A 24,441-nucleotide genomic window follows, 5' to 3' on the forward strand; every position below is an offset into this window, starting at 1 on the left:
CAACAAATGTTCTAATGCAAACTCTATCCCCCTAGGTCAGTGTCAAATGATAATATATATGTTGCTTTTGGAACCCTGAAACCATAAAGCAAGCTACACGGGTCAAAATTATTTGGTATGATTTACTGGGGGTTTGCATACGGTAAACTAATTCTGGTGAAGAGGAATTATCCTGCAAAAGGCCAAGTTCTTGTGTCTGTTTAGATTTATTTTTGTCAAGAGAAATTTTAACTTTTAAATTCTGTTAGCAACTGGGGCCTTGTAAAAGCGGCGGGGCCTTGTAAACAGAGTCTGGTCAGGAGGAAGTGCTCTCAGCGTCCCATGGCAGAGCTCCGCGTGCTGAGCCAAAGCGAACGCAATCCCTGAAGGAGACATGGAGAAAAGCGATAAAAACAGGTGCAGACACCAGGGCTAGCTTGCTGCTTTCAACAATCTGTTTAAAATTAAACTTACGGATACACTCGGGCTCCCACCGGGCCCAAGCAGAGCCGATGAATCACCGGGAAGTGACAGCCCCCCCGCCTCACCTTCCTGCCCCGTGCCTTGCACAAGGGCAGTAGCACTCGGGGAAGCTGCAGGGAAGCGCGGCGGCTGCCGGGACAGGCAGGCAGAGACCTCCTCCTGCCCTACAAAAGAACTTGTCAGGACAAATATTTCCAAACCAAGAGACAATGTCTCCATTGAGAGAGCTGGTTTGGTTTCTCCACCCTCCTTGTGCAGCCACTGCTCGAGCTGGTTTTGTTATGCTTGTAACGTTAGCAATCACTGCAATGCTTTTTTCCAGGGCAATGCCACAGCTGCACAGAAATCCACCATCTACTATTCTTTACCTACAGGAGAGGTATACAGATAAAAAAAAAACCCTCTGAGTGTTGCCTTCTGGAGTTGTGCACAGTCCTAAGGCAAGCATGCTACCACACCTAAGGCCGAGCTAGAACACACTCCTCACAGAGCCACAGGCAGCTCACAGGAGACGAGGAATTACGGAAAGACACCGATAGATCTGGAGCTGGGAAAAGTACGTTATATTCAGTGAAATGTTGCTGAGTACTAGTGTGGCACCACCAGAGCCAGCTCTAACTGCAACTGTCAGTTTAAAATCTCAACAGTTCCAAGTTAAAAAGCCCAGAAGAAAACATTTGGCTCAGATGAGTCACTGCTTCAGAAGCTAAGAAAGCAGAATGGAAGCCAAAAGAAACTGCAGAAATTCTAGGTCAGTAACCTCCTCAAAATTTAGCGTAATTAATAACCACTCTTCGCCTGAAGATACCTCTAGAAGGCAACGGCCTCCTGGCTGAAGGGAGGGAGTTCAGGCGGATGCCGTTCCCCACCGCTGCAGCTGGGGCTCCTACTCCTTCTCCCGTGGTGGTTTCTGGACGACTTTCTGATTTTAAAATACCAGAAAATAAAAGCAATCAAAAATAAAAAAGGTACTGATAGCAACATTTTTAACGCAAAACTTCTAATGCGAGAAAAAACATACTAGCTGTTGTAAATTAAATGTTGAAGTTACACCGTACCCTTTAACGTTAAGAGGACTTACTACAGCCAGCCTGTTAACCACTGTAGCAAAGCCTCACCACTGATAAACTGCTGAGGGTGCTGCCAGGAGTAAAAAGCAAAACTTTCCAACGCACTTCCCAAATATCATCACAAAGAAGTCAGACAAGATGTTAAGTAAGCGGATGCTTAAACTGGACCAGTAATTACATGGAGACTGGAGGGAGAGCACAGGAGCTGTACAAGCACAAGTTGTGCAGCCAGAGCCTTGGTGCACCAGCTCTGGCAAGGCTTGCAGCATGAGCTGGTCACCACTGGTCTTCATGTTTGGAAAAAGCAAGTGTTCAAGCTGCAGGGTCTTTCAGCCACCGTGACCCTCAAGGTGCCCATGCGATGTCAGGCTGCAGGACTGCCAGCCTGCAGGGTGACAGTTTCTAAGAATCGCTTCTACACTGGACTTGCATGAGAGACCATGACTTAGAAAATAGGAAATCTAAAGGGGTGCGTTAGAGTAAACTGTTCAAAGTCAAGTACAAAACCAAAACCCAGGGCCTCACTGCGACTTACTCCGCCCGCACAGGAACGCCCGAAGGGGTTGTCTTTATATGCTCCAATAAATTTCACTTCATGATAAAGGAGGGGTGGTGGGTGTAAGGGGAGCAACAATCAGCACAAGAAGCCATTTTCAAACGGCGAACTATCTGAAAAGTAGCTGAGAGTAACAGCGGAGTATAACCAAGCACAGCGATGCAGTTTCCACCTCGACTCCAGATCGAGCAGGAGGGGATGGAAGCTCGGCAGCAGCACCTGTGCCAGAATGGAAAGTGACACCTTGTTTCTTTAGCAAGGGGCAAGGGGACCCCAGGCTTGATGTTCCCCAGAATGAGATCTGCTCTTTTTGCACATCTTTCTCCATGAGGTAATTAAAAGGACAAAGAAATCGTGATGCAATGTGACCCTTAACTCTAAAAGCCAGAAAGGTGGGAGGCCATGAAGAGCATTACAACCTTCCCTAAAGCTCATGGCCATTTCAGACACTTGTTTCACCTGTAGCTTGTTTGCCTTTTCTTTTGGGGAAATAAATAAATAAAAAAAATAAACCACTCCAGAGGCCCATAAAATACCTGGAAGAAGACAAGGGACTCTGTTTTCCAGGAGAAGCAAAAAAACCCACCCTAAAACTAACAAGAAAAACCCCAGAATACATCAAGCTAAAGAGCACAGAAGTGCAGACTAACCAAACCTAAACAGGTGAGATTCCCCCACGCTCCAGGGAAGTGACGTCCTCGCTCTCCAAGCCTCAGCCCCTCAGGAGCACTATCCAGTTCTGCTGAAGGAGCTGCTGACAAGGAAGAATAAATATTTTCATACCCAAAGTTCAGTTTATCTACTTTCCATCATTTGCTGCCAGTGCCAGAGACTGACAGCAAATTATCCAGACACACATTATTACATGACAGCCGAGACGCCTTTGCCTGTATTCCTTAGTCTTTCAGGCAGACTTTTTGAGCTAAGCTGTGTCAATACCAAAAGATTTGAGAAGGTCTGTTCACAGCTGTGCAATAAAAAGACATTTACTGTGAGCATTATATTGGATGTGCCAAAGATGATATCCAATTTAAACCAGTAAAAATCCACAGAACAGCTTTCCCCCTACTAGTTTCAACCCATATGCATTTTCAATATGCTCTAAAGATCTTACTTTGACAGAAGACAAGCCGTGACCATAAACTTTTTTTATGCCAACAAAGCAGCTTATTATAAATTACACCTGGTGTGTTTAGCTAAAGTGGAGCCCCTTCCCTGATCAAAATACACCTTTAGATAGGGGGAAAAAAAAAAAATAATGGAATTAAGAATGGAGTGTTTCAGGCACTAAGATACAGCTTTATACTTCTGGCAGCCTTTGGAGATGACTGTCACTTTCAGGTAATACAAACCACCTGTAATTTCCCACCATAACCATGCAGAGACACCTCACCAGATGCATGAGGCAGATGTCAGACCAAGGCTGAGCACATCAGAGCCCTTTGTTGTAGGAGTATGATTGCACAGATGAAGACGACCTAGATTACAGACCCTCTCTCAGCTGCCACCTGTATAACGGGAACAACTCCCTGTTTCCACTGGTGTTTCCGTGCCACACTGAATCCAGCAGAATTTCACAGGAGTGACTCTCACGCTGCAGTTAAAGTGCGGGTCTCCTCTACAGCAGAGCAAACCTCTACTCAGATTCCAGTTCAACACGGAGAGCAAAGTCACATTTACAGTCGGCTCATGTTGCTGCCTGCTAACATAGCCTGTTCAAGGGGAAAAGTCTTGCAACTGGATTCCACAAAAATCTGGAAGATGGGTACAAGTCTATCTGCGAGGGGGAAAGAGAAGAGCACTAGAAAGATACCAGATACCAAAATCTTCCCAGTGCATACTTTGTGGCATCAGATTTTCGTGCTGACCCCCCGCCCCAGAACACTACAATCATCTGTCTGATGATCAGCCACAGCACTAACATGTGTTCGCTCCTGCTTCAGGTCCCACAGCTCTGCTGAAATGGAGAATCATAAAATCACATTTTTAGTGGTGAAGAAATCGACCACAGCCTTCCAAATACTATTCAAATACTTCTTTTCACTTGAGAGCACAGACCATATTGCTAATCTGACTTGACCTATTTTCACCTCCATCACTGCACGAAAAATACTCAGGCTACCATTCCTCAGATGGAATTACCTCCAGAGGTGCAAATCAGCGTTCATTCACCTTCCTTTTTCAGTAAAGGAGGCTGAGCTCCTTCAGTCACTCGTTACTCAGCAAGTTTTCTATTATTTTAGTCATTTGTGTTTCTGTTCCTGAAGTTTGCTCAATGATTCAGCACTCATACGCTGCTGGTACAAGCGTGAGACACACTCCTCTGGCTGTGGTCAGACCTATGTCTTTTACAAACCAACAAGTAACTGAGATCTCTTACATATAGCCATGACCATCCAAAAAAGAATGAATGCAGGGTGGTTTGGTCCTGCTGCAAGCTCATTTTCAAAGCTACCACTCCTTACTCATCGTTACCTTACACCTAGCCCAACAAAGATATGCTGTTTTTTTACAGCAAAGTTAACCTGCTTCTAACTCACAGCTGAAAAACCCACAGACGTTCAGCTGAAGTTCATTTCATGCAAACAACTTCAGCTAATCTGCTCCAGCATTTGAACGCTTGGTGGTTGCTTCTAGGCGCTGGTGTGCAAGACCAGCATGAGGAAGTCTGAACCCTGCCATACCTACTGCTGTGCAGAAAAACTTCAGGCAGTCACCAGTGTTAAACCTCTCCCTCCAAGACCAACACATGCCAGAGCCCGATTGACAGCCGGGCTCCTTACCAAGTCCCAGCCTGCTGCAGGCTGAACCGGGGCTTTTCTCCCCCAGTTCTGCTGCACGTCGGTGGCTGCACAGCACCAGCCACGGTTATTTGTCTGCATTAGCGGCCGATGAAGCAGCATCAGCTCTGTCTGGAAGTTCTGCACCATGACTGAAGTCTCTTCTGTTTCGTGTGGATACAAACAGCTCCTGTATTGAGCCATTAATGTATTTCAAGCCTCTGCACGGGAGGATTAAGAGCCATTATTCCCAGAGCATTTGCGACAGACCTCTGTGCACTTCGTGGTGTGGTTAAGGCAGGAATCCGACAGGATTCTGGCTGCTGCCAGCCGTAGCTGTTCATCGAGAAGCAGCAGCACCACAGGCACAAGCTGAAGGTCTTAATCCCATTTCACCTATGAAATGATGGTAGTTGAGCAGATGCTAAAGGAGGTTTACTGTTGACACCGGTGTGGTGAAGGGGAAGGAGGAGAACCTGGAATAACCCTGCTGTAGAGATGCAACATGATGTAAACCAGCAGGCCCTCAAGAACATTTAAAAAAACACTTGTCAAGAAAACAAGTGACAGTGGTGTGAGGATAAGGACCAGCTGATGCATTGAAGCACTCCACAGATCCAGAACTAAAAAGACCAACCTTAAGTGAATCGGATGTATTATTATTCAAGAAGCAAGAAGAAAAATTTTAACCACAAGTTCCTGAGGAAATGAAGACATGAAAAATGGCTTGCAAACCCTACCCTCCAGAAAAGGAACAGCAATCCGAGTAAGGGGATTCGCTACTAATAACGGAGATGGGGAAAATGAAAGATACTGAAATGTAGACCTAAAAGCTGTGTTTATTGAGAGAGATGAAGAACCTGCAGAAGACTGAAAAAAACCCAGTTACTAAGGGCTGTGAAGGATGGGGAAGTAGCCAGGAAGAATGAAGTATATTTGACTGAGAAGCGGTTGTTATGCTCTCACAAGCTACGGAGAGCTTGCAGCTGGATATTCTAACCCAGAGCCTGTACAGCACTTGCTCGGGTTAAGTCCCCCCAGGCAGCTCAGCCCGGCACCCTGTCAGGGCCGAGGAGTAGTGGTCCCATCGCCCCGCTCCCAGTGCTCCCAGACCTGCTACTGAACCTGCCCTGCTCACTAGTCCCCCAGTCCTTTTCGTTGTTTTCTGTTGTGCTGGCGATGAAAGCAGCTCCTGTGGCAGAGCCCCAGAGCCCAGAGCCGTACAGAGCGGGAGCGCAGGCGGCAGCCAGCACGGCTAAGGGCAGCGGGCTGCTGCTCGGCTGGGACTGCACTTCTTCCAGGCATCAGGCTCAAGATGAACACCTGCTAACAGTCAGTTGCACAACGCTCATAGTTCAGATGAAACATTTAATTCTGATTGTCTTACAGGAGACTATTTACCTGATCAGCCTTCATAAAAGTGCAAACAGCATTTTCTTTAATAATTGGTCAATAACTATCTTCCTAAAAGGAGGGGGGAAGCTCCTCTGCTTTGAGAGAGGCTCTCGGCTATGAGTAGAGCTCAAAGTCCTGCTGTAGGCACTCCACCTAGTGGTTTACAGACCATTTATAATTAATAATGCTAATGTTTGCCTTAGCAAGAGCCAATGGAGCAGCCAGAATGCAGCCTAGAGACCTATCACACATTTGTGAGTGTTCCCATCCTTAATACAGGGGCACAAGCCCCAACACTTAATCTCAAAACATGCCACAGGACTGCAAGAGCCATGGAAATTTAGATGAGCACCATGTGCTGGGACCACAAGGCTGGTGGGTGGGTTTAAAGATGGCTCTTGACATTGCTTATGCTCCCTGCAACGGACAGAAAACAAACGTGCAAAAGCAGAAGCCTCCCACACGAACTTCTTGTGATAACGGCTGGGAGCAGAGCTGCCAAAAGGCACGATGCATCAGTGAGTGGCAAACTAATCGTTTCAAGCAGCTGAATGTTCTTCCAGGAAGGCGGAAAAAACAGCTTCCAACCCAGGGACATGCAGGTTCATCCCTGCATGTGGAGTTAACAGTGGGTTCATTACTAATAATACCTGATACAACTTGTACAACTGCTGGAGGACTAAAGAAGACTTTGTTTTGATTTGTTTTCTTTTAGGAAAGGAGTGCAGCTGGCTACAAGCATGTCGAGTACGCTTTGTTAAGGTAGGTTTTTTGGTCATTCAAGGCTGGCTGCAGGAAAGCTTTTCATTCAAAGCCATGTCAGGCAAGTCACTTAACTCACGTGAAAGGGAAACCAGAAAGAGCCACCTCTCTGTCTACAGACCCCTGAAACTGCAGTATTGATAATGGTGCACAAATCTTTTACCTGCTGCCATTTAGCAACAGGTTAGGACAATCTGCTTTTCTTTCTCCCTTTGCAAAGAGCCTGAGGAGAAGCACAGCCTAGAGGTAAGGTTGGGCGCTCATACCTGGGGCAAACAGAAGATGAAGAGAATCATCTAGAATGACCTTGGAGATGAAGCAGGTTCTCTCTCTTCCCATGAACACCAGAGGTGCTAGAGAAGTGATCTGCAAGCACAAGATACAGTAACAAAGTCCAGGAAAAAGGAGGCTCTGGAGCACAGTGTGGAGGCAGTATGGTTCCACTGTGAAATTCCCTTCAAAATTCCCCACCCTGCTCTCCTGCTGCCTCCAGCAAGAATGGAGGGCTGCTTGCTCTGTTTTCCCCAAGACCCAGAACCAAATTCCTTAGAAACAACGGCAGAGATGAAGAAGGGAGGCATAAAATAAACTTCACTAATGTGTGATTCACTGTAATTTGTGGAGAAGTAAACAAGGGGAAAAAAAAAAAAAAAAAAAAGAGCTTTAAATCGAGATTTATAAAGGTACCTAAGGGAATCAGACATACACACCCACGTATTCATTGGCCTCAACAAGTAGCTAAAGTTCCAAGTTCTCAGTGAGATTGTATAACCAGCAGATTACACACAGACCCTGCTAACCAGGAGGGCAGCCTGCTCCTGGTGCATCAGGATTAAAGATTCCGATTAGGTGACATTAACTAAATTCCTCTGTATGACCACCATGGGAAAAAGTCACAGAAGGGTGAGCAACAGTGCCCTGATCATCTCTAAAGGTAAGGCAGTATTTATTACCGGGATTCCAGATCACCCATTTTGCCTCCCAACTCCACAGCAAATACTGGGTGAGCAGTATCCAGTGAGAATTTAACTGGGTGCAAGCAAGAAGAGCCTGAGTAAGAATATGGTATTAGAACAGAAGGACAGCAGGTGTTGTCCCAAATGACTTGAACACCCTGGTGCAGCATAAGACAAGACAGAATAGTGGTGATTTGGCGGGGGGAGGGAGGGAATCCCAAGGGAAAAACCCAGCAGATTTCAGATTGTAACCCCCGTGGCAGGGAAGGAAGCTCCTGAAGCCTTCACAGCCTTACCAACTGATACCTCCTCAGAGCTGTACTCCAAAGAAGCTTGACACCATTTGGGGTCACAGGTCTGGTTGCTGTGACACCAGGTCTTTAATGGGTTTTAATCGCATTCAAAAGATCCTTCCACCACCCCCTCCTTGCCCTACGCAGAAAGCCTCTTAAAGCCCAGGCTATACTCCCAAGACAACTGGAACAGAGAGCAAGCAAGCAGCAGCCAGCCTTCTCTCAGATAATGTCTTAAAAATAACGTGTTCAGAAAAGAAAATCACTGGGCAAACTCTCCTCCATTTTCTGCCACCCCCTACCCACATACATACTGCTTCATGGCTATCAGCTTGGAGTCCATGCTCTCCTGCTTTCCTTTCATCACCTGGATGTCAGTCAGTAACTTGGTTACATTGTCTTGCCGAACCTTTATATCCTCATTCTTTATACTGGATACCTGGAGACAGAAAGGAAGATGTCAGTGATGTTTCCTTCCTACAAAACGATTATTTCAGCTTCAAAGTTGATACTGCAAATAATTCACCTCCCCTCTCTAGACCAACTGCTGCATCCACACCCAAGTGCATTGTGTCAAGGGAATAAAACCGGCCATCTAACTAACAAAGCAGGTTTTCTGCAGGCATATAGCTCTTTGAAAACATCAAATTCTCTCACAGTCTAAAAGCAAAAAAAAAAAGGTTTTTTTTTGGATGAGAAACATAGTGCTTAGGTAAAAGTGAAGGCCCGCACACAAGCTGTTCACCTACGCAAACCTTCAGTTTGGTAATGGACAGAGACACTTACCTATGACAACCCTAAAACTCTAAAACTTTGCAACCACAAAGACCAAGAAGCACGTGCACTGCAGACAGGAAACAAACATTCTCCTCACACACTTTCACAAGTCTCTGCTGCGTGCACTGAACTAAATATCAGGCTTAGCAATTAAGAAAGTCATTAGCTGGTTTGAGAAAGAAAATTGGGAGAAAAAAGGCAGGTGAGCTCACTGCAGCAGAAAGCTCTGCAGGCAGAATGGGAAGCCCCTTCCAGTGATTCCCAAGCAGCAGCCGGTCGCTCGACAGCCTCATCATTTCCACTACTAGTGTTAAAGCAGCTGAGGAGAAGATTCTGAGCAGGCGATTTTATTTTTCTGATAAAATACTCATGAGAAATGACACCTAGGCATGTTTCACAAGAGCTGTACCACGTGAGAAGTCTATGAATCTGCCAACCACTATAGGGGTTAACACATCTCACCTATTCAATAGCAGCTCCTCTCCACTTCACTTGCCAGCAGGTCATATATCTTTAAGATCTCTTTACATCCTTCTAACGCATTTGCCCACTGTGAAAATGTCTAGAGGAACTAAATGCCTCAGTGAAAATGGTACTTACGGTTATTTGAGAGCACCATGGGATAGGCAGAAGAGTGAGCTACTCTCTCTACACATTGCTTTGATTAATATTTGGAAAAGAATGACAAAAACATGTTTCTCCAGCCCACACTTCAGGACTAATAAATTAGCCTGGAAAGTTCATAAGCATTTTTGGAACTCCTGATACCAACTGTCGCTAAAACATGTCTTCGGTACATGTACTGCAATTCTGTGTTTCAAGAAATGGGAGCAGTTGTAAAGCACATCTCTGAGTTTAAAGGGAAAATGTGTAAGTTTATATTTGGGATACACTGGAGGTTAACACATTTTAAAATAATTCAGGCATCTTATCCTTCCTTTTCTTCCTTCCACTACTACATCTAACATGCCTTCATCTGTCTCTGTGTGTACACATTGTGTGTACATGTGTTTCATTCCCTGAAGCATTTTAAGTAAAGACTGCAGCTCAACTAGTGATCACTGTCCCTCCTACTGAAAGGGACAATTGCTCTTCACTCTCTCCAGAGGACACAGCAAACCTCCCTCCATCCAGCTAACCTCAAACAGATGCTGCTTGTTCAGAAAACCAGGAAAAGTATAGTGACTCTTTTTACTGAACTCAGAAAGAATTTGGTTTGCAAGGCCAGAGTGCTGGCTGTTTTCTGGTGGTGGTGTGGGAGAGAGGGGAAGCCTCAAGCAGTGCCATCACGAACCCTAGTGCTGACATTAAGAAAAAGACCCACGAGCAAAAGGGACTGGTACCAGCAACCTGAAGCCAGCTGATTAGCAGGACGGCACTGCAGCTCCTACCTGGGTGACAGGGTAGAGACAGCAAGAAGAGCTGCTGGTGTAAAACAATAATCAACGATGCCGACATCCCTCAACCCTCAGAGCACGCTGCTGCTTTTTGGACTAATCCTCTGTTTTAAAACAGTTTATCTGGAGCTCATCCTGAAAGATCTGTTGCACAAACTTACGCTGGTTACTTTCCTCTTGATGTTCTCCAGGAGATGTTCCTGGCCTCGGATGAAGTACGGATGCTGGAATTCAGTATCATCTTTCTCTGGCTTCACCAATCCTCCCTGCTCAATGTGGACAACCTTTCGAAAGCCATCTGCAAATCAAAGGGGAGAGAATTGGAGAAAAGCTTAACAGGCTAAATATGAACTCAAAAAAGCAGGAACTAGCACGAGTTACCCTTTGTTCGCTTGATGACCTGGTGCTCCACCACCGAGGTATTGCATTCTAACAAATCTCATGCTAAAAATGCTACATGGAAGGAGAAACCCCTCCTCAAAACAACAGACATTCAGACAGTAGCGACTGCTGATCCTCTCTACGTGGCCCAAGCAGCAAGTGGCAGGAGTCCTCTCCAGCCACCACATCCTTCCCCTGCCTCTGCTTCTCCCCCGGAGAGCAAACCCAGGCCACTCAGCTACCTGCCCCGAGCCACAGCTCAACAGATGGCTGAGAAGAGCAGGATCCACTTCTACATCCTAAATACATTTGAAAACCACCTTTTGCTGCTCTTGCAAGACCAACTTTTGCTGATGTTTGGCTGGTAGTGTGGGCCAGCAGGAAGAAATGATGAAATGACTGGATCTAAACCAAAAATCTCAAGTTAACCTTGCCGTTTCCTAATAAAACCCCCTCATTTGCAGGGAACTGTCGTGTTACATGAGTGAGCAGCGTCTTGCCTTGCCTTTTCAATGCAGAGTAAGATAAGGGAAGACATATATTTCAACAAAGCTTTTTTCAAGAACACCACCAAAAAGAGACTCAAACATTTAGCACATGCTCCAGGCAATCCCAGAGGGCTTCTGGTTTATTTATTCAGGGAATAAAATGGTTTCTGAGAGCAATTAGCCATGTACTCAGCAACATACATGATGCAGATAAGGCACCACTGCTTATCATCTGGCATTCTAATGAAAACAGGAGCACCTGGGAGACAAAACCGTGCAAGTGTCCACCAGCACACAATGGGAGATGAGTTATTCCTGCATTTAACTAAACTCCGTTCTCAGTGTCAGTGCCTCCTCACTGCAGCCAACTCACCCTACAGGTCCACGATGTAGCTGGCAGGCCTAGAATAAATTTGCACATTCCAGGGCACTGCAAGCACCCTGATCCTTAACCTGAAAATAAGGAGGAATGTTCTCAGTCAAGGATACCCCAAGGCACAGAAGGCAAGTGACTTTCCCAAGGCTTCTAAGCCTTTCCAGAAAACTTCTTCCTAAATGAGCTGCACAGCACTACAAGGACAGAGCTGACAATCCCTGCTGATGGGGCTAGCAGACATTCAAGTTACCAGTCTACTCACTTTTATACTGAAGCCCCGAATTATTTTATTTTAACCAGTCTGCTCCACCTTAAGAAATATAAATCCCCAGCGTTTCTCTCATTCTAATAAGTGATAATTAAAAACATCCTGGCTCCAAAGAATTCCCCAGAACCACAGCGACAAGCACCGCTTTTGTTATTCCTGCAGCAACACAACCTTGTGGTGAGGGTGACGGTGCAATTTCTCTGCTGCACTGGGAAAAGAGAGGCACGGCACGCTGGAAAGTGCTTCCTCAACAGTTCGGGTAGAAGTTATGCACCGAGATCTTCAGGTGTACTTGAAACACCTAAAAGCCACTCAAAAACAGAGTGTAGCGCATCAAAGTATTTTTGGATCTCAGCATTTTTGTAAACAGCTAGGGTAAATCAAGAGTGTTATTTAAGTTCTCAGACCACAGCTGTGGTTTAAAAAAAAATAATAAAAGCTTCCTGCACTTGCAGCAGAAAGTGATTTAGAGAAATTATACGTTATTGTAGTGATATTAGCCAGTTTTCAGTTATTCAAGTCATCCTTAAAAACTAAAGGCCCCGGTCACGAAGCACAGAATGTGCCCCACAGCTATTCAAAGAGCTGGTGTTGAAAGGTAATGAAAATGTCATCCTTTCTAATAACATTGGAATGCTCTCTGCAGCCCACATCTGGAGCATTAAAGTTAATCCCTGATATAACCTCCACGTGAGAGGTGTATGAAAGGCATCCTTTATGTTGCTGCCTATCACAAGAACCCGCAGCCAAAACGTAAATGCAGATCCGTGTGCGCGGGGAGGAAGCCGAGCAGACTGCCGTGAAGCAATGTCTCTGGGATAATCCCAGAACGTTCCTGCTAGCTGGCAGGAAAGAGCAGCTACAAACGCACCCATCAATCTCGAAGCATTTACACAGTCAGCCAGTTCTCGATTTCCTTGTACATCCGAAAGGTAAGAGGAGGATTAAGCAGTATAAGTTTGGAAAGCCAGGACAGGGGGGAGCCATGGAGAAGAAGAATGCTGCCTGATTAGCACAGGGCAAGGAACCAGTGGCACGGAGATACTCGGACCGAACAGCAAAAGCTTCGGGAAGTCCTCCCTTCCTGTACCCAACCTGAAAGTCCAACTGTGATTCAGTTTGCTCATACAGCACCCAGAACAGGCACAGAGGTGTCCTGAGGCAAATTTTCCATCCATGCCCACAGCAGATTCCTTTTTTTGCCTGTGGATGCGCCCAGGAAGGTGACCCAGGCTCAGCACATGCCATCAAACACCAGTTCTGGAAAATTTCATAACCCTTACTCTGGTTTTATAGAGGGACCCACAGCCTGAAAGCTAGCTCGGAGACACTCTTCTTGTTACTGGACTGTCCACCCAGCCAGGATAACGAACTTCCAATTTCCCTGTGAACAGGTACTGCAGAAATACACAACTGTGCTAAACACGAAGTTGATTTGAGAAAAATACAACAAGCTGTACCAGAAGCTAACCAAGCAAATCCCCCCCAAATAAGTTTAGAAAATCATGTTCCATTTTGGGCATCTTTTTCTTCACTATACGTCCTTTAGCAGTCCCTGTTCTTCAGGCAAACACAACAAGCCCCGTGCAGCGACAAACCCTGAATTTACCTTCAAGTTTGGATGTACATCTACCATATCACCCAACTCTAAATTAAATTGAAAACCTCAAACTGCCATCAATTACGTGCCGAGAAAATCCTTTTATAATTCAAGTAAATCAAAGTCTCTGTAATACAGGTTGGGAAGAACAGGATCAATGTTAAAAAAAAAGATTAAGCATAGAAAAAAATATTTATAAGCACCTGAATACTGAAGTTTCATTTACTCATCTTCTAGAAAGCCTAGCTTTCCATCATCTCAACACTGAATCATGCTAGCACGGTAGTGTAACTGAACGTATCAGAAAGATCAAAAAAAAGTGGTTGAGGGCAGGAACTTTGTTTGGAGAACCCAACTCAAGGTCTTAAAAAAATAATACATCTCAGTTCCATTTCTGATCAGAACACGTGGGTTTTTTTCTCAGAAATATTGAATCGCTTGGAAAAAGTGTTGCTAGAAAGAAGTTTCAGCCCTGCCTTAGCTTGGTTTTGGAGATTTATTACTTCTTGCTCCCTGCTTTTTAAAAGAACACCTTGTCACTCAGACATACTTTTGTCCAATCACCTCATTCTGTTCCAGCTCTTCTATCCCTGCAACTGAAAGGAGGAGCTGACACCCAGAATAATGTTATTCCCCCTGCCCTCCCCTACCCTTTTAACATTACGTAGAGTGAGAGGGAACAGACCAGACAGCTTGCTTGCTTCTTCTTACTCCCCCAGTTAAGCAGCAGCCGTTGGAGAGGCAGCCTTTACCTTATTTTATAAACTTTTATATATTTTATAAAATTTTATATATAAAGCATTTTATAAAAAAATGCTCAGGTCGATCCTATTCCAAAGCGTTCCTGGGTATGCGAGCACAGATGTGTGCTTTGGAGGGAACCATCCCCCTCCTCCTTCCAAACACAAGTCAGATGTGGTGACAGGACAGACAAGTGCAGCTGGAAAGGTCATTTTGGGCAGGGAAGCAAAGCTGCTGAAGGAGCCTGTCCTTCTGCAGGGTGCCCTCCCACCCACCACCTGCAGACGGGAGCTGAGTCTTCCTCCCTCTCCTCCAGCAAAAGAAACAGCAAGCGAGGTGAAAGGCACTGCTAAGTGATATTCTGGAGGCGTCCCGCTGTCCCATGTCTAATTACACGTAAGCAGTTCAATGTGATCCTTGTTCTCCGGGCAGGATTTGGTATTTTGGGTATACCTCTCCTTGGCAGCGATGTGAAATGGGAGCATTCCCTATTCCTTCATTCTCTGGGAACTGCTGACCCTTCTCAGAGAGCTATGCAAGCAGGTGCCACTTCGCACGTACAAGCGTGCATAAGTTAAAAGAAACAAATCACCCAAAGCAAAACCCAAAACAAACCCAGAAGACAGAAAAAGGTCAGGTTAAACTGATTTAATTTTCTTCCACAGAATCACAGAATTGTTTAGGTTGGAAAAGACCCTTAAAATCACTCAGTCCAACCATTAACCCAACACTGCCAAGTCCATCACTAAAGCATGTCCTTAAATGCCACATCTAAAGACTTATCTTCATATGTTAAAAGTTGTGGATTATTGTTGGTTCAAATGGAGGTTTCCAATACACCAACAAGCACTAATCTGTACAAAATCATCAAAACCCAGGATTTCAATGACGGGATAGCAAGCTTTATCAACAGAAAACCAGCAGATCTCAACCAAAGCATGACATCCTCAAAGCAGGAAAATCAGCAAACTAATATAATCTGGACATAAACCCAACAGAAATAGGGAGCAGCTAGCAACAAATATTGTGGTGGCCCGTACACACGTGTGGGCCCAGACCCATTCAGCATCTTCATAAAGGGCATGAAGGACTGAACAGAGCGTGTTCAGTGTTGAAACACAGCTGGGAAGAGCTGTGAGCATTCTGGAAGACAAGACTGCAATTCAAAGCGGTTTTGACAAGAGGAATGAAAGTCAGTACCGGCAAATACAAGGTACAACTCCGAGGCAGGAATAAAACCAAATAAATATGGGAGGGAAAACCACCAGGTAGAGACAGTAGCTGAACAGAAGATGATCTGAATGCTGTAGCAGATCATGAGCTGAACACAAAAGTCAGTGTCACACTGCTGAGAAAAAGGCCAATGGCATAATGGGATATACAGAAAAGTATCACCTTCAAGACACACAAATTACTCTTTTTATTCTGTCCAGTGATACACCCAATGTTGGCTGCTGCACTTCAACAAAGAGATGGAACAAAGTCAGTTCAGAAAGGAATGCAAACAATTGAAGGCTGGAAAACAACCTACAAGTATTAAAAAAACAGGCCGTTTACTCTAAAAAATGTGTGTGAGGGGGAGAAAATAAAATATGAAAAAAAGAGAGAACTGAGGAGAGGTACCAAGTTTCCAAAGACACAAAGGCTGACACAAAGGGAAAAGGAATAAATCTCTTTATATCCACTGCAGAAAGCAAAGAAGTAGACTATTTAATCTGTAGCTGGGAAGGTTTGAGTTAGACATTCAGTAAACAACTCTACTGCCTCACAATCCTTACGCTAACAGCTTCTTGATGAACTTACAAAATCTTGGTTACTGGAGGTCTGGAAAAAATAGGTTAGATGCAAAGTCATCAGGAACAACACAGAGGCAGTCGATCTTGCCTTGAAGCAGAGGATTGGACTAAAATGATTGTGAAATCCCTTCAGGCCTATTTTGCTATGATTCTATGGATTTTTTTTTTTTTTTAAATAATTGCTGCTGAGTAGAACAAGTTCAGTCCATGCCAGCTCTACATGATGCTGGCAGCAACATCCCCTCAAGAAAGAGAGTAGAAAATGAACAAGCTGTCACAGGGGGTGGGCCTGTCTCGGTGGAAGCATTCCAGAGGAGGTCCTCCTTTATGACACAGCACGGCCAAGAGTGCCATCACAAACATTTGTGATGGGCAAACACAAGGAAACCATTCAGAACTCCTGCGCTAAGAATCAGGGAATTTCAGGATAAAAGAAGTCTGAAGTTCCTTCCATCCAGCAGAGGTTTTCAGTTTTAGAAGTTGTTATTCCCTTCAGCAGAGGCCAAGCTTAAAACTACCACCTGGTCCCCAAAAGCCGAGCGATCGCAAAGCTAGCCAACACTCCCAGCTTGCTGAAACATCCCTTAAGCCTGGGCAGAAAAGGGGAACCTTATTTCAGGATGACTTTACACTTTGCACCCCGAGCTGCCCAGAAGATACTTACACATATTGAGCTGCCGTACAAAGCTGGCCATGTTGTTGTGTTTGAAGTACTTTGGAAGCACCTCCTTGGCAAATTGGCCTTGGTCAAACACATGGAAACTGCTTCCGCTCTGTCAAAAAACAAAACAAAATGAAACATTACCAACCACTGTTACGCAGAAAGAGAGAAGCCCACCCACCCCTTCATTTCACAAGTATAAATTCTGCATTACTGTGGGTGAAATCAGTAGCGGCCCCATACCTTGGAGGTCCCTCAGCTGCAGGTAAGAAGGCAGTTGATTAGCTTTGGTTGAAGCTGTTACCATCTGACCAGCGCAAGCTGCCATGAATACAGTTCCAAGGGACCTCAACGACACCCTTCAGCTCCTGATGCGTTGCGTCACGGTGGCTCAGCAGAGCCAGGGTAACTGCCCACAGGAGCACGCTTTGCCAGGGGGGATAAACCCCATTCCCTCACACTCGGCCCAGAAGAATAACACACAGCTGTCAGTTACCGGGAACGGGCGGACAGCTGGTAACTTTGTGCTATGATCAAGCTGCTAATGTGGAAGGACCAGCAAAGCACAACTGCCCAGGGACTTAAAAAAACACAACTCAGGGGGTGAAGCCGGCTACAAAGATTAAACCTCAATTTGCACACCTGCAAACCCATTGATTCCCCAACTTGTCCTAATTCACTTGTTTTCGTAGAGCCGACGAACTTCTGAGCAAATTAAGACAATCAGGCTACTCTGGCTTTAAGCATCAACGTCTGCATACAAATACAGACAGTTCCGTGTCAGGCCAGTCTCGGGCAGCTCACCGTGTCTGTGTCTGCGCAGACCAGGTCCGGAACAGCTGAAAGCAACATGTGCTTTTGCTGGCAGAGCGAGGACAACACCGACTAGTGAGTTTTAATTTTGGCTGTGACTGATCGTTTTCTACATGTTAATTTAAAAAGTAGGAATAGGCAGGGGGAAGCATTCCTGCTCCTCTAAACCCTGAGGTACTTCTGCTGGTGGATTTTGGAAAATGAGTTATTGCCAATGGAACAACACATGCCAAGAATAACTAGCTATTTTGACTATTATAACTATCTTGACTAGTAGTCAGGATCACATTTCAGTCAGTTAGCTCTCAGATCTGTGGTGCCATTTTATCAAGTATGGTTTCTATTACCTTTCTGGCACGCTGAGTGGGAATTATACTGTCAACATAAGCATCTGCAGAACAGCAAAGGAAGGGATTTTCGTTCTGGCAAAGCGACACAAGAACACCAAATGCATTTTACAACCTGCATTTTCTTCCATGACAAAGTCCCGCTCATGATCCATCCTCCTGGTAATACCATCCCCACGTAGCACCAGCACACTACGCTGGCAGAGCACCAGAGGGGAGCCAAGCCTGACAAGATACCAACAAGTCATTGCACAGCCGTGAAACAACCAGATGTCTTAGTTCAAAAGGAAAGCAGCAGCGCCAGGCCAGACCACCCACATGACAGCAGAGGGATGGCGCCTCCAGAACTCCAAAGTCCTCTCCAGTTCGCTAAAAGACCTTCACAAGCAGGGGCTGCTGCTTCAGTGCTGAACTACATCTTGCTGCCCAAGGTTGGAAGAGCCCCTGGGGCTGTTACTGTGCCAAGCAACAAGATGAAGACAAAAACCACAAGCGCCCCAAACTCCAGTCTTGCCAGATCGGTGCTACAGTGAAACACCACGAGCATCTGCGGAACCACAGAACGGTGAGTGTTGGATGTGGCCTCTGGAGCCCAACCAGCCCACCCCCCTGCTAAAGCAGGTTCTCCTCCAGCAGGCTGCACGGGGTCATGTCCCGTTGGGGTCTGAATGTTCCCAGAGGAGATCCCCAGCCTCTCTGGCCAGCCTGTCCCTGTGCTCTGTCACTCTCAAGGTAAAGAAATTCTTCGTGTTCAGACGGAACCTCCCGTTTGCGGTTTGTGCCCGTTGCCCCTTGTCCTGTCGCTGGGCACCACTGAGAACAGCCTGGCCCCGTCCTCTTTACACTCGCCCTTAAGGTATTGATATAGTTTCTCTCTCTCTCTCCTGGTGCACAGTATTTGCAGACAGCCACCGCAGCCCAGCACGAACCTTCAGGGAGAAGATGAGGCCAAGCTCTTCTGAACTGTCTTAAGAGTATCAGACGAAATAGCCACAAGACTTGATTTTCAGACAGGTATGTCTTGCCTTTAAAGCTCCTGGGCAAATTCAATGTGGTGTTAATCCTAAAGAATTAAGACTACTAAGAAAAAACCCCACCCCAAAGCAGACTTCAAAAGATTCTGCCTGCCAGTAACAAAACCCGGTAAGGTTTTAGTAGAAGTTGTCAGTTCGGGCTTTTTGGTCCATGGATGAGTTTTGTTAATCCCTCAGAGGATTCACCTGTGTTTGAGTATTTGTCTTCATTAAGGTCCTTTACACTTTATCCAATATTTACAAGTACTCCGAGTTGATTCCAACAGCAAAAAAAGCAAGAGAAAGAAGGCAATGAAGCAAGGAAGCACATGCTAGCCACCTCCTAAGGATGGCAACTCACAGCAAAGAAACCATTTTTGAGTCCCATTCCGGGGGGTGGTGGTGGGGTGGTGTGTATTGTGCTGGAGTTGCTCCCTGCCAGAGTTCTTACTTTTTTTGCTCCTGGAAGATAAACAAGTTTGCTGGTGGTCTCCTCTGTGAACTCCAACCACTCGCTGTACGTCACCGCATCCAAAATACTCTGCTCCCTTTATCCACATCCAGAGCCCCCGAACCACCTCCCCACCGAACTGCTCCTGTCTGTCCTTGTAAACCCTCCCAGGTTTAGCTGCCCCACAGGACCCCATCCACGCTGCTAACAAGCGGAACAGATTTCCCTCTGTTTTCACAGAAGGATGGCTATTACGCCCCTCAACTTCAAGGAGTTTCACCCAAATCTCAGTGCAGTACCTGCGCTCCTTCCAGGGGAGTGGGGAGGAAGAGGGGCCTGAGGACAGGCTCTCAGCCTTCAAATCAAAAACTGTCAGAAGCACCACACTGCTGTCTTCCTTCATAACGTTGTTATTCATCCTAAAATTCGTATTTTTTAACGCTGTACCACTGAAGCGTTTCTTTCTGCAATTCTTAGAAATATTCCCATTTACAGACTACTTATGGCCAGCTCATGCACATTTTATTGGGCTCACACCAACTACCTTTCGCTCAAGCAGCTCTTCTCTGCCCCCCCCCCCCGTGGTAGCCCACCACGAGCTGGCACGTGCCCCCAACACACGGCTACTGCTGCTTGGAGTAGCTGCCACCACGGAGCAGTAGAAGACTTGAGAGCAAGGTGGAAGGGCAGAGGTCTAAGGTATGTAAGAAGTTTACAGGGAAACCAACCCAAATTAAATTGCCTGTGACAGGATTATTTGCAGAGTTATGGCTAAATCAGCCCTGGACAGGCATCAACCAAATTCTGCCTCGTGCCTATTCTCAAGGTCATCTGGTTTCTTCTGCACGGCATCCCAAATCTTCGCCATGTTAACAAAGCCCAGCAATGTTTTGTGAAAATTTTCTCAGCTCACCTTCTGTGCCAAAGTCATTACAAAAAACGCATTCAGAAGGACTGTTCCAAGATTTCATCTTTGAGCAGCCCTGCCATGACCTCTCTGCAGACTGGAGGGACACTCCAAAAACTGTTGTCTCTGCTTTAGCCAGTGCCTCCCCCACAATTCTTGTATTAATCCTCAGCTTCTCTGCTTTCACTTCTGATTTTCCATGTGGCAAAATATCAAATGCTTTGTGGAAGTCCAGACACATTAGATCTGCCCCAATTCCTTTATCCAAAAAAAGGATTTCATGTCCAGAGAAGTGAGGAGGTACAATCAATTTTTGGTAAACCTATGTCATATTTTATCCTGTTTCCATTTACTTCTTATGGCTTCAGTTATTCTCCTCTTCAGAATAATTTCCAAAGCACTTCAAACCATCAAGGTCAGACTAGTTAGTCATTAATGTTCCTTTTAAAATCAACTAGCTTATATGAATGAGGTTAAGCATCTTTCTTGGGGTGACTGCTTATGTTGCAGAAAGGGGATGAGGGGGCTCCTGCTCTAAATCCCACCTCTCCTGCACAGTTAGGGGATGAAAACAGAAGGATCTTGGCTCCCTGGACTGGCAGAAGTCCCCCCTGAGCTGAAACTCATCTCTTGCACACCTGGAACCACGTTTGGCGTTAATGGGACTCAATGGGACAGTGCAGAGGTTGGACCATTTCCCTGCAGTTACCAGGGCTTGTTGAAAGGGAAGGAGCAGCACAGGCAGATCTCTTCACAAGGCAGTGCAAAAGTTCCGGCAGTAAATGAAATACAGCTCATCTTGCGTAATTTTGGTATACTTTTATCTTGATACGTTCCAAGTCTAGTTGAGACGGCATCAAACATTTTAGCACACATCAGGTTGTTCTGTCAAGAGCCTCAGCTCTCCCTAAGAGGGGGACAACACAAAGTAAAAATGACTCATGTAACACTAGACATCTTCAACGTGTTGGCCAGCACCATACTCACTCCTAGTCTAGACCGGCTCTGACCACCCACTGCACACTCCAGGTCTCCACATCTGCACTGGCACCCTGCTGCTCTTCCCATCCTCCACCTCCAAAGCCTCGTGGGCTTGAGAGACTATTTATTTATTCTTCTGGCAAACAAAAAAAACCTGAGATGCCCCAAAAGGGTTTTCTGAAACCGATGCTGGGTAAGAAAAGTGAGTCGATCCGGAAAAGTGGCTGAGTTTAGTCCTGGTGTAGAAAAGTCTCCTTCCAAGTCCAAGTGCTGCTTCTAAGCCACCACGCATGACTTGCCTCGCTCCCTACTGCCTACGTGTGCTCTGTAGCAGGACATTTAGAGAAACCCTCAATGACCTTTTCAGAATTAAGATTGCAGAAGGGCACTTGTGTTGAGAAAACATCCTTCTGCAAGAGTAGTTCTGCAATGCAGTAAGCTGCTCAAACTTTGTTGTTAATCAGTTCTTGATGGCACTGAACGGCTGAGGTTAAGGGGCCAAAAACTGCAGAACGGGACTGAAGGCTGTAAGTCTTTTCACACACAGCTGGAACTAGAGCGATGAATCGGAAAACATTAAAGCTGCCCACAGGGTACGACCGCTTTGCGGCCGCCCCTCCAGAGGCATCGCGAGCCTGTGGCCCCAGAGCTGCCCCAAATGCTCCCAGCCCCTCCGGCTCCCAAGACAACCTTACAGTTTCGGTGCTCTCACACCAATGGTTTGCTCTGTACCTTCTGCTCCTTCCCCCACAACAAGTTATTTGCTCTCTGCAATGACAAACACAATGTCCGGAGTAATCGAGACGTCGTGGCAATCTGGTGAAGCTCCCACTGACTGCAAAAGGGGAACGTAACCCCAGTTTTCAGGAAGGGAAATAAGGAAGACCTGGGGAACTACGGTTGGTCAGTCTCACCTCCGTGCCTGGCAAGATCACAGAGCAGATCCTCCTGGAAGCTGTCATAAGGCACACGGAAAATAAGGAGGTCATTGGCTTCACTAAGGGCAAGTTGTGCCTGACAAATCTGGTGGCCTTCTATGCTGGGGCTACAGTGTTGGTGGACGAGGGAAAGGCAACTGATGTCATCTACCTGGAGCTCTGCAAAGCATCTGACACTGTCCCGCACGACATCCTTGCCTCTAAACTGGTGAATGTGGACTTGACAGATGGACTGCTCGGTGGACAAGGAATCGGCTGGGTGGCTGCACTCAGAGTTGCGGTCAATGGCTCAATGTCCAGGCAGAGGCCGGTGACAAGCGCCGCTCCTCAGGGGGCCGTACTGGGACCAGCGCTGTTTAACACCTTTGCTGGCAGCAGGACTGAGCACAGCCCCAACAAGCTTGCCGACGACACCGAGCTGTGTGGTGCGGCTGACGCGCTGGAGAGAAGGGATGCCATTCAGAGGGACCACGACAGCTTGAGAGGTGGGCGCGTGTGAACCTCATGGAGTTCAACAAGGCCAAGGGCAAGGTCCTGCACCTGGGTCGGGGCAACCCCAAGCACAGACACAGGCTGGGCAGAGAATGCATTGGGAGCAGCCCTGAGGAGAAGGACTTGGGGGTGCTGGTGGACAAAAAGCTCAACAGCACCCGGCAACGTGCGCTCGCAGCCCACAAACCCAACCGTGCCCTGGGCTGCACCACCAGCAGCGTGGCCGGCAGGGCAAGGGGGGGGTTCTGCCCCTCTGCTCCGCTCCGGGGAGACCCCACCTGCAGCGCTGTGTCCAGCTCTGGGCCCCCCAGCACAAAAAGGACACAGACCTGCGGGAGCGGGGCCAGAGGAGGCCACGCAGATGCTCAGGGGGCTGGAGCACCTCTCCTGCGGGGACAGGCTGAGAGAGTTGGGGTGGTTCAGCCTGGAGCAGAGAAGGCTCCGGGGAGACCTTAGAGCACCTCCCAGTACCTGAAGGGACCCACAAGAAAGCTGGGGAGGGGCTTTGTACAAGGGCCTGTAGCAATGGGACAGGGGGAAACGGCTTTAAGCTGAAAGAGGGGAGATTTAGATCAGATATCAGGAAGAAATTTGTTACTGTGAGGGTGGCGAGGTGCTGGTACAAGCTGCCCAGAGCAGCTGTGGGTGCCCCATCCCTGGGAGCTCAGGGCCAGGCTGGACGGGGCTGGGAGCAACCTGGTCTGCTGGGAGGTGTCGCCCGTAGCCATGGGTGGGACTGGGGGGTCTTTAGGGTCCCTTCCAACCCAAACCATTATCTGATTCTTTGATCTTTTAGCATGCCTGTTCTTGCTGCCTCTCTGAGCAGTCAGGTTTTCCTCTTTGCCACCTTCAAGTCAATCCATCAGGAACAGTTGGGCACAGCAGCTGTGAGCAGTAGTGTCCAGAACAGCAATCCGTCCAAACACCAACTACTGAAAAACTATGGCTTCCCCCAACCAACAATCCCCATCATCTTGCTTCTGCCCTTCCATCGTCCATGCTATACATGGAAGCTAAGGACACTGGGTAGTATAGATTTAAGCCCTTGTAGGCATTACCTCCGCCCCCATCAACTAATTTGAGGAATCACTTCACTCTGCCTGGTTGCTAACCACTACATCTCCCAGCTCCTCTGCAGATAACGAGCTAGAAATAACATGGGCCAACAGTTTTCCACCTACCACCACCAGCAAGCAGGCCCCCATTTGAAAACTTCTAAAGAACTTGCAAAGTGATTTTACATATTCATTATTTCTGATACAGGTACTCTTAAACATAATTATTTTTTTTAAAAAATAAGTAACAGAAATCAGATTTTTTTTTTTTTAAAAATGCTGCAGTCATGCCCAGGTGAGCTAGAAGCTCTGATAACCACGACTGCTCTGACGCCCTACACTACGTCAGCTTCAGCTCGGAGCACTGCAGAATCAGGGTCACTTACCACGGCATCGGGATAGACAGAAAATCTCATTTCTAAAGTATAATTTAGGATCCTCTACGTATTTGGAAACTGAGTTTATAAGAGACTTGATCTGTGAAATAAGCAGGAAAATTCAGGAAAATATTGACTTTAGAGCAACAAATAAAAGGTTCAATACTATTTCCCAACATCTGACTGACATGCCAGACCTATTTTGGAAATGGAAATACTGATCACTACGATGCAAGCATCACTGCGCAGCCAAATTACCCAGATGGTAGGGCAGCAGCAAAACCATGACCTAACATAAAAAACCCCAA

At 46.5% G+C, this 24,441-nt stretch overlaps 1 protein-coding gene across 4 annotated transcripts in view; it reads right to left on the minus strand.

The window, feature by feature from the left end:
* Nucleotides 1-24,441, minus strand: part of HSF1 (heat shock transcription factor 1) — a 72,420-nt gene that overhangs the window by 34,569 nt on the left and 13,410 nt on the right. For all 4 annotated transcript variants that reach the window (XM_056331098.1, XM_056331100.1, XM_056331097.1 and 1 more), the window contains exons 2-4: nt 16,763-16,871; nt 10,610-10,746; nt 8,589-8,713 (exon numbers count right to left, since the gene is read on the minus strand). In XM_056331098.1, the coding sequence (XP_056187073.1) occupies nt 8,589-8,713; nt 10,610-10,746; nt 16,763-16,871 (371 nt within the window). The remainder of the gene's footprint in view (nt 1-8,588; nt 8,714-10,609; nt 10,747-16,762; nt 16,872-24,441) is intronic.

This window comes from Falco biarmicus, chromosome 3 (genome assembly GCF_023638135.1).
Source record: "Falco biarmicus isolate bFalBia1 chromosome 3, bFalBia1.pri, whole genome shotgun sequence".
NCBI classification, from domain to species: Eukaryota; Metazoa; Chordata; class Aves; order Falconiformes; family Falconidae; genus Falco; species Falco biarmicus.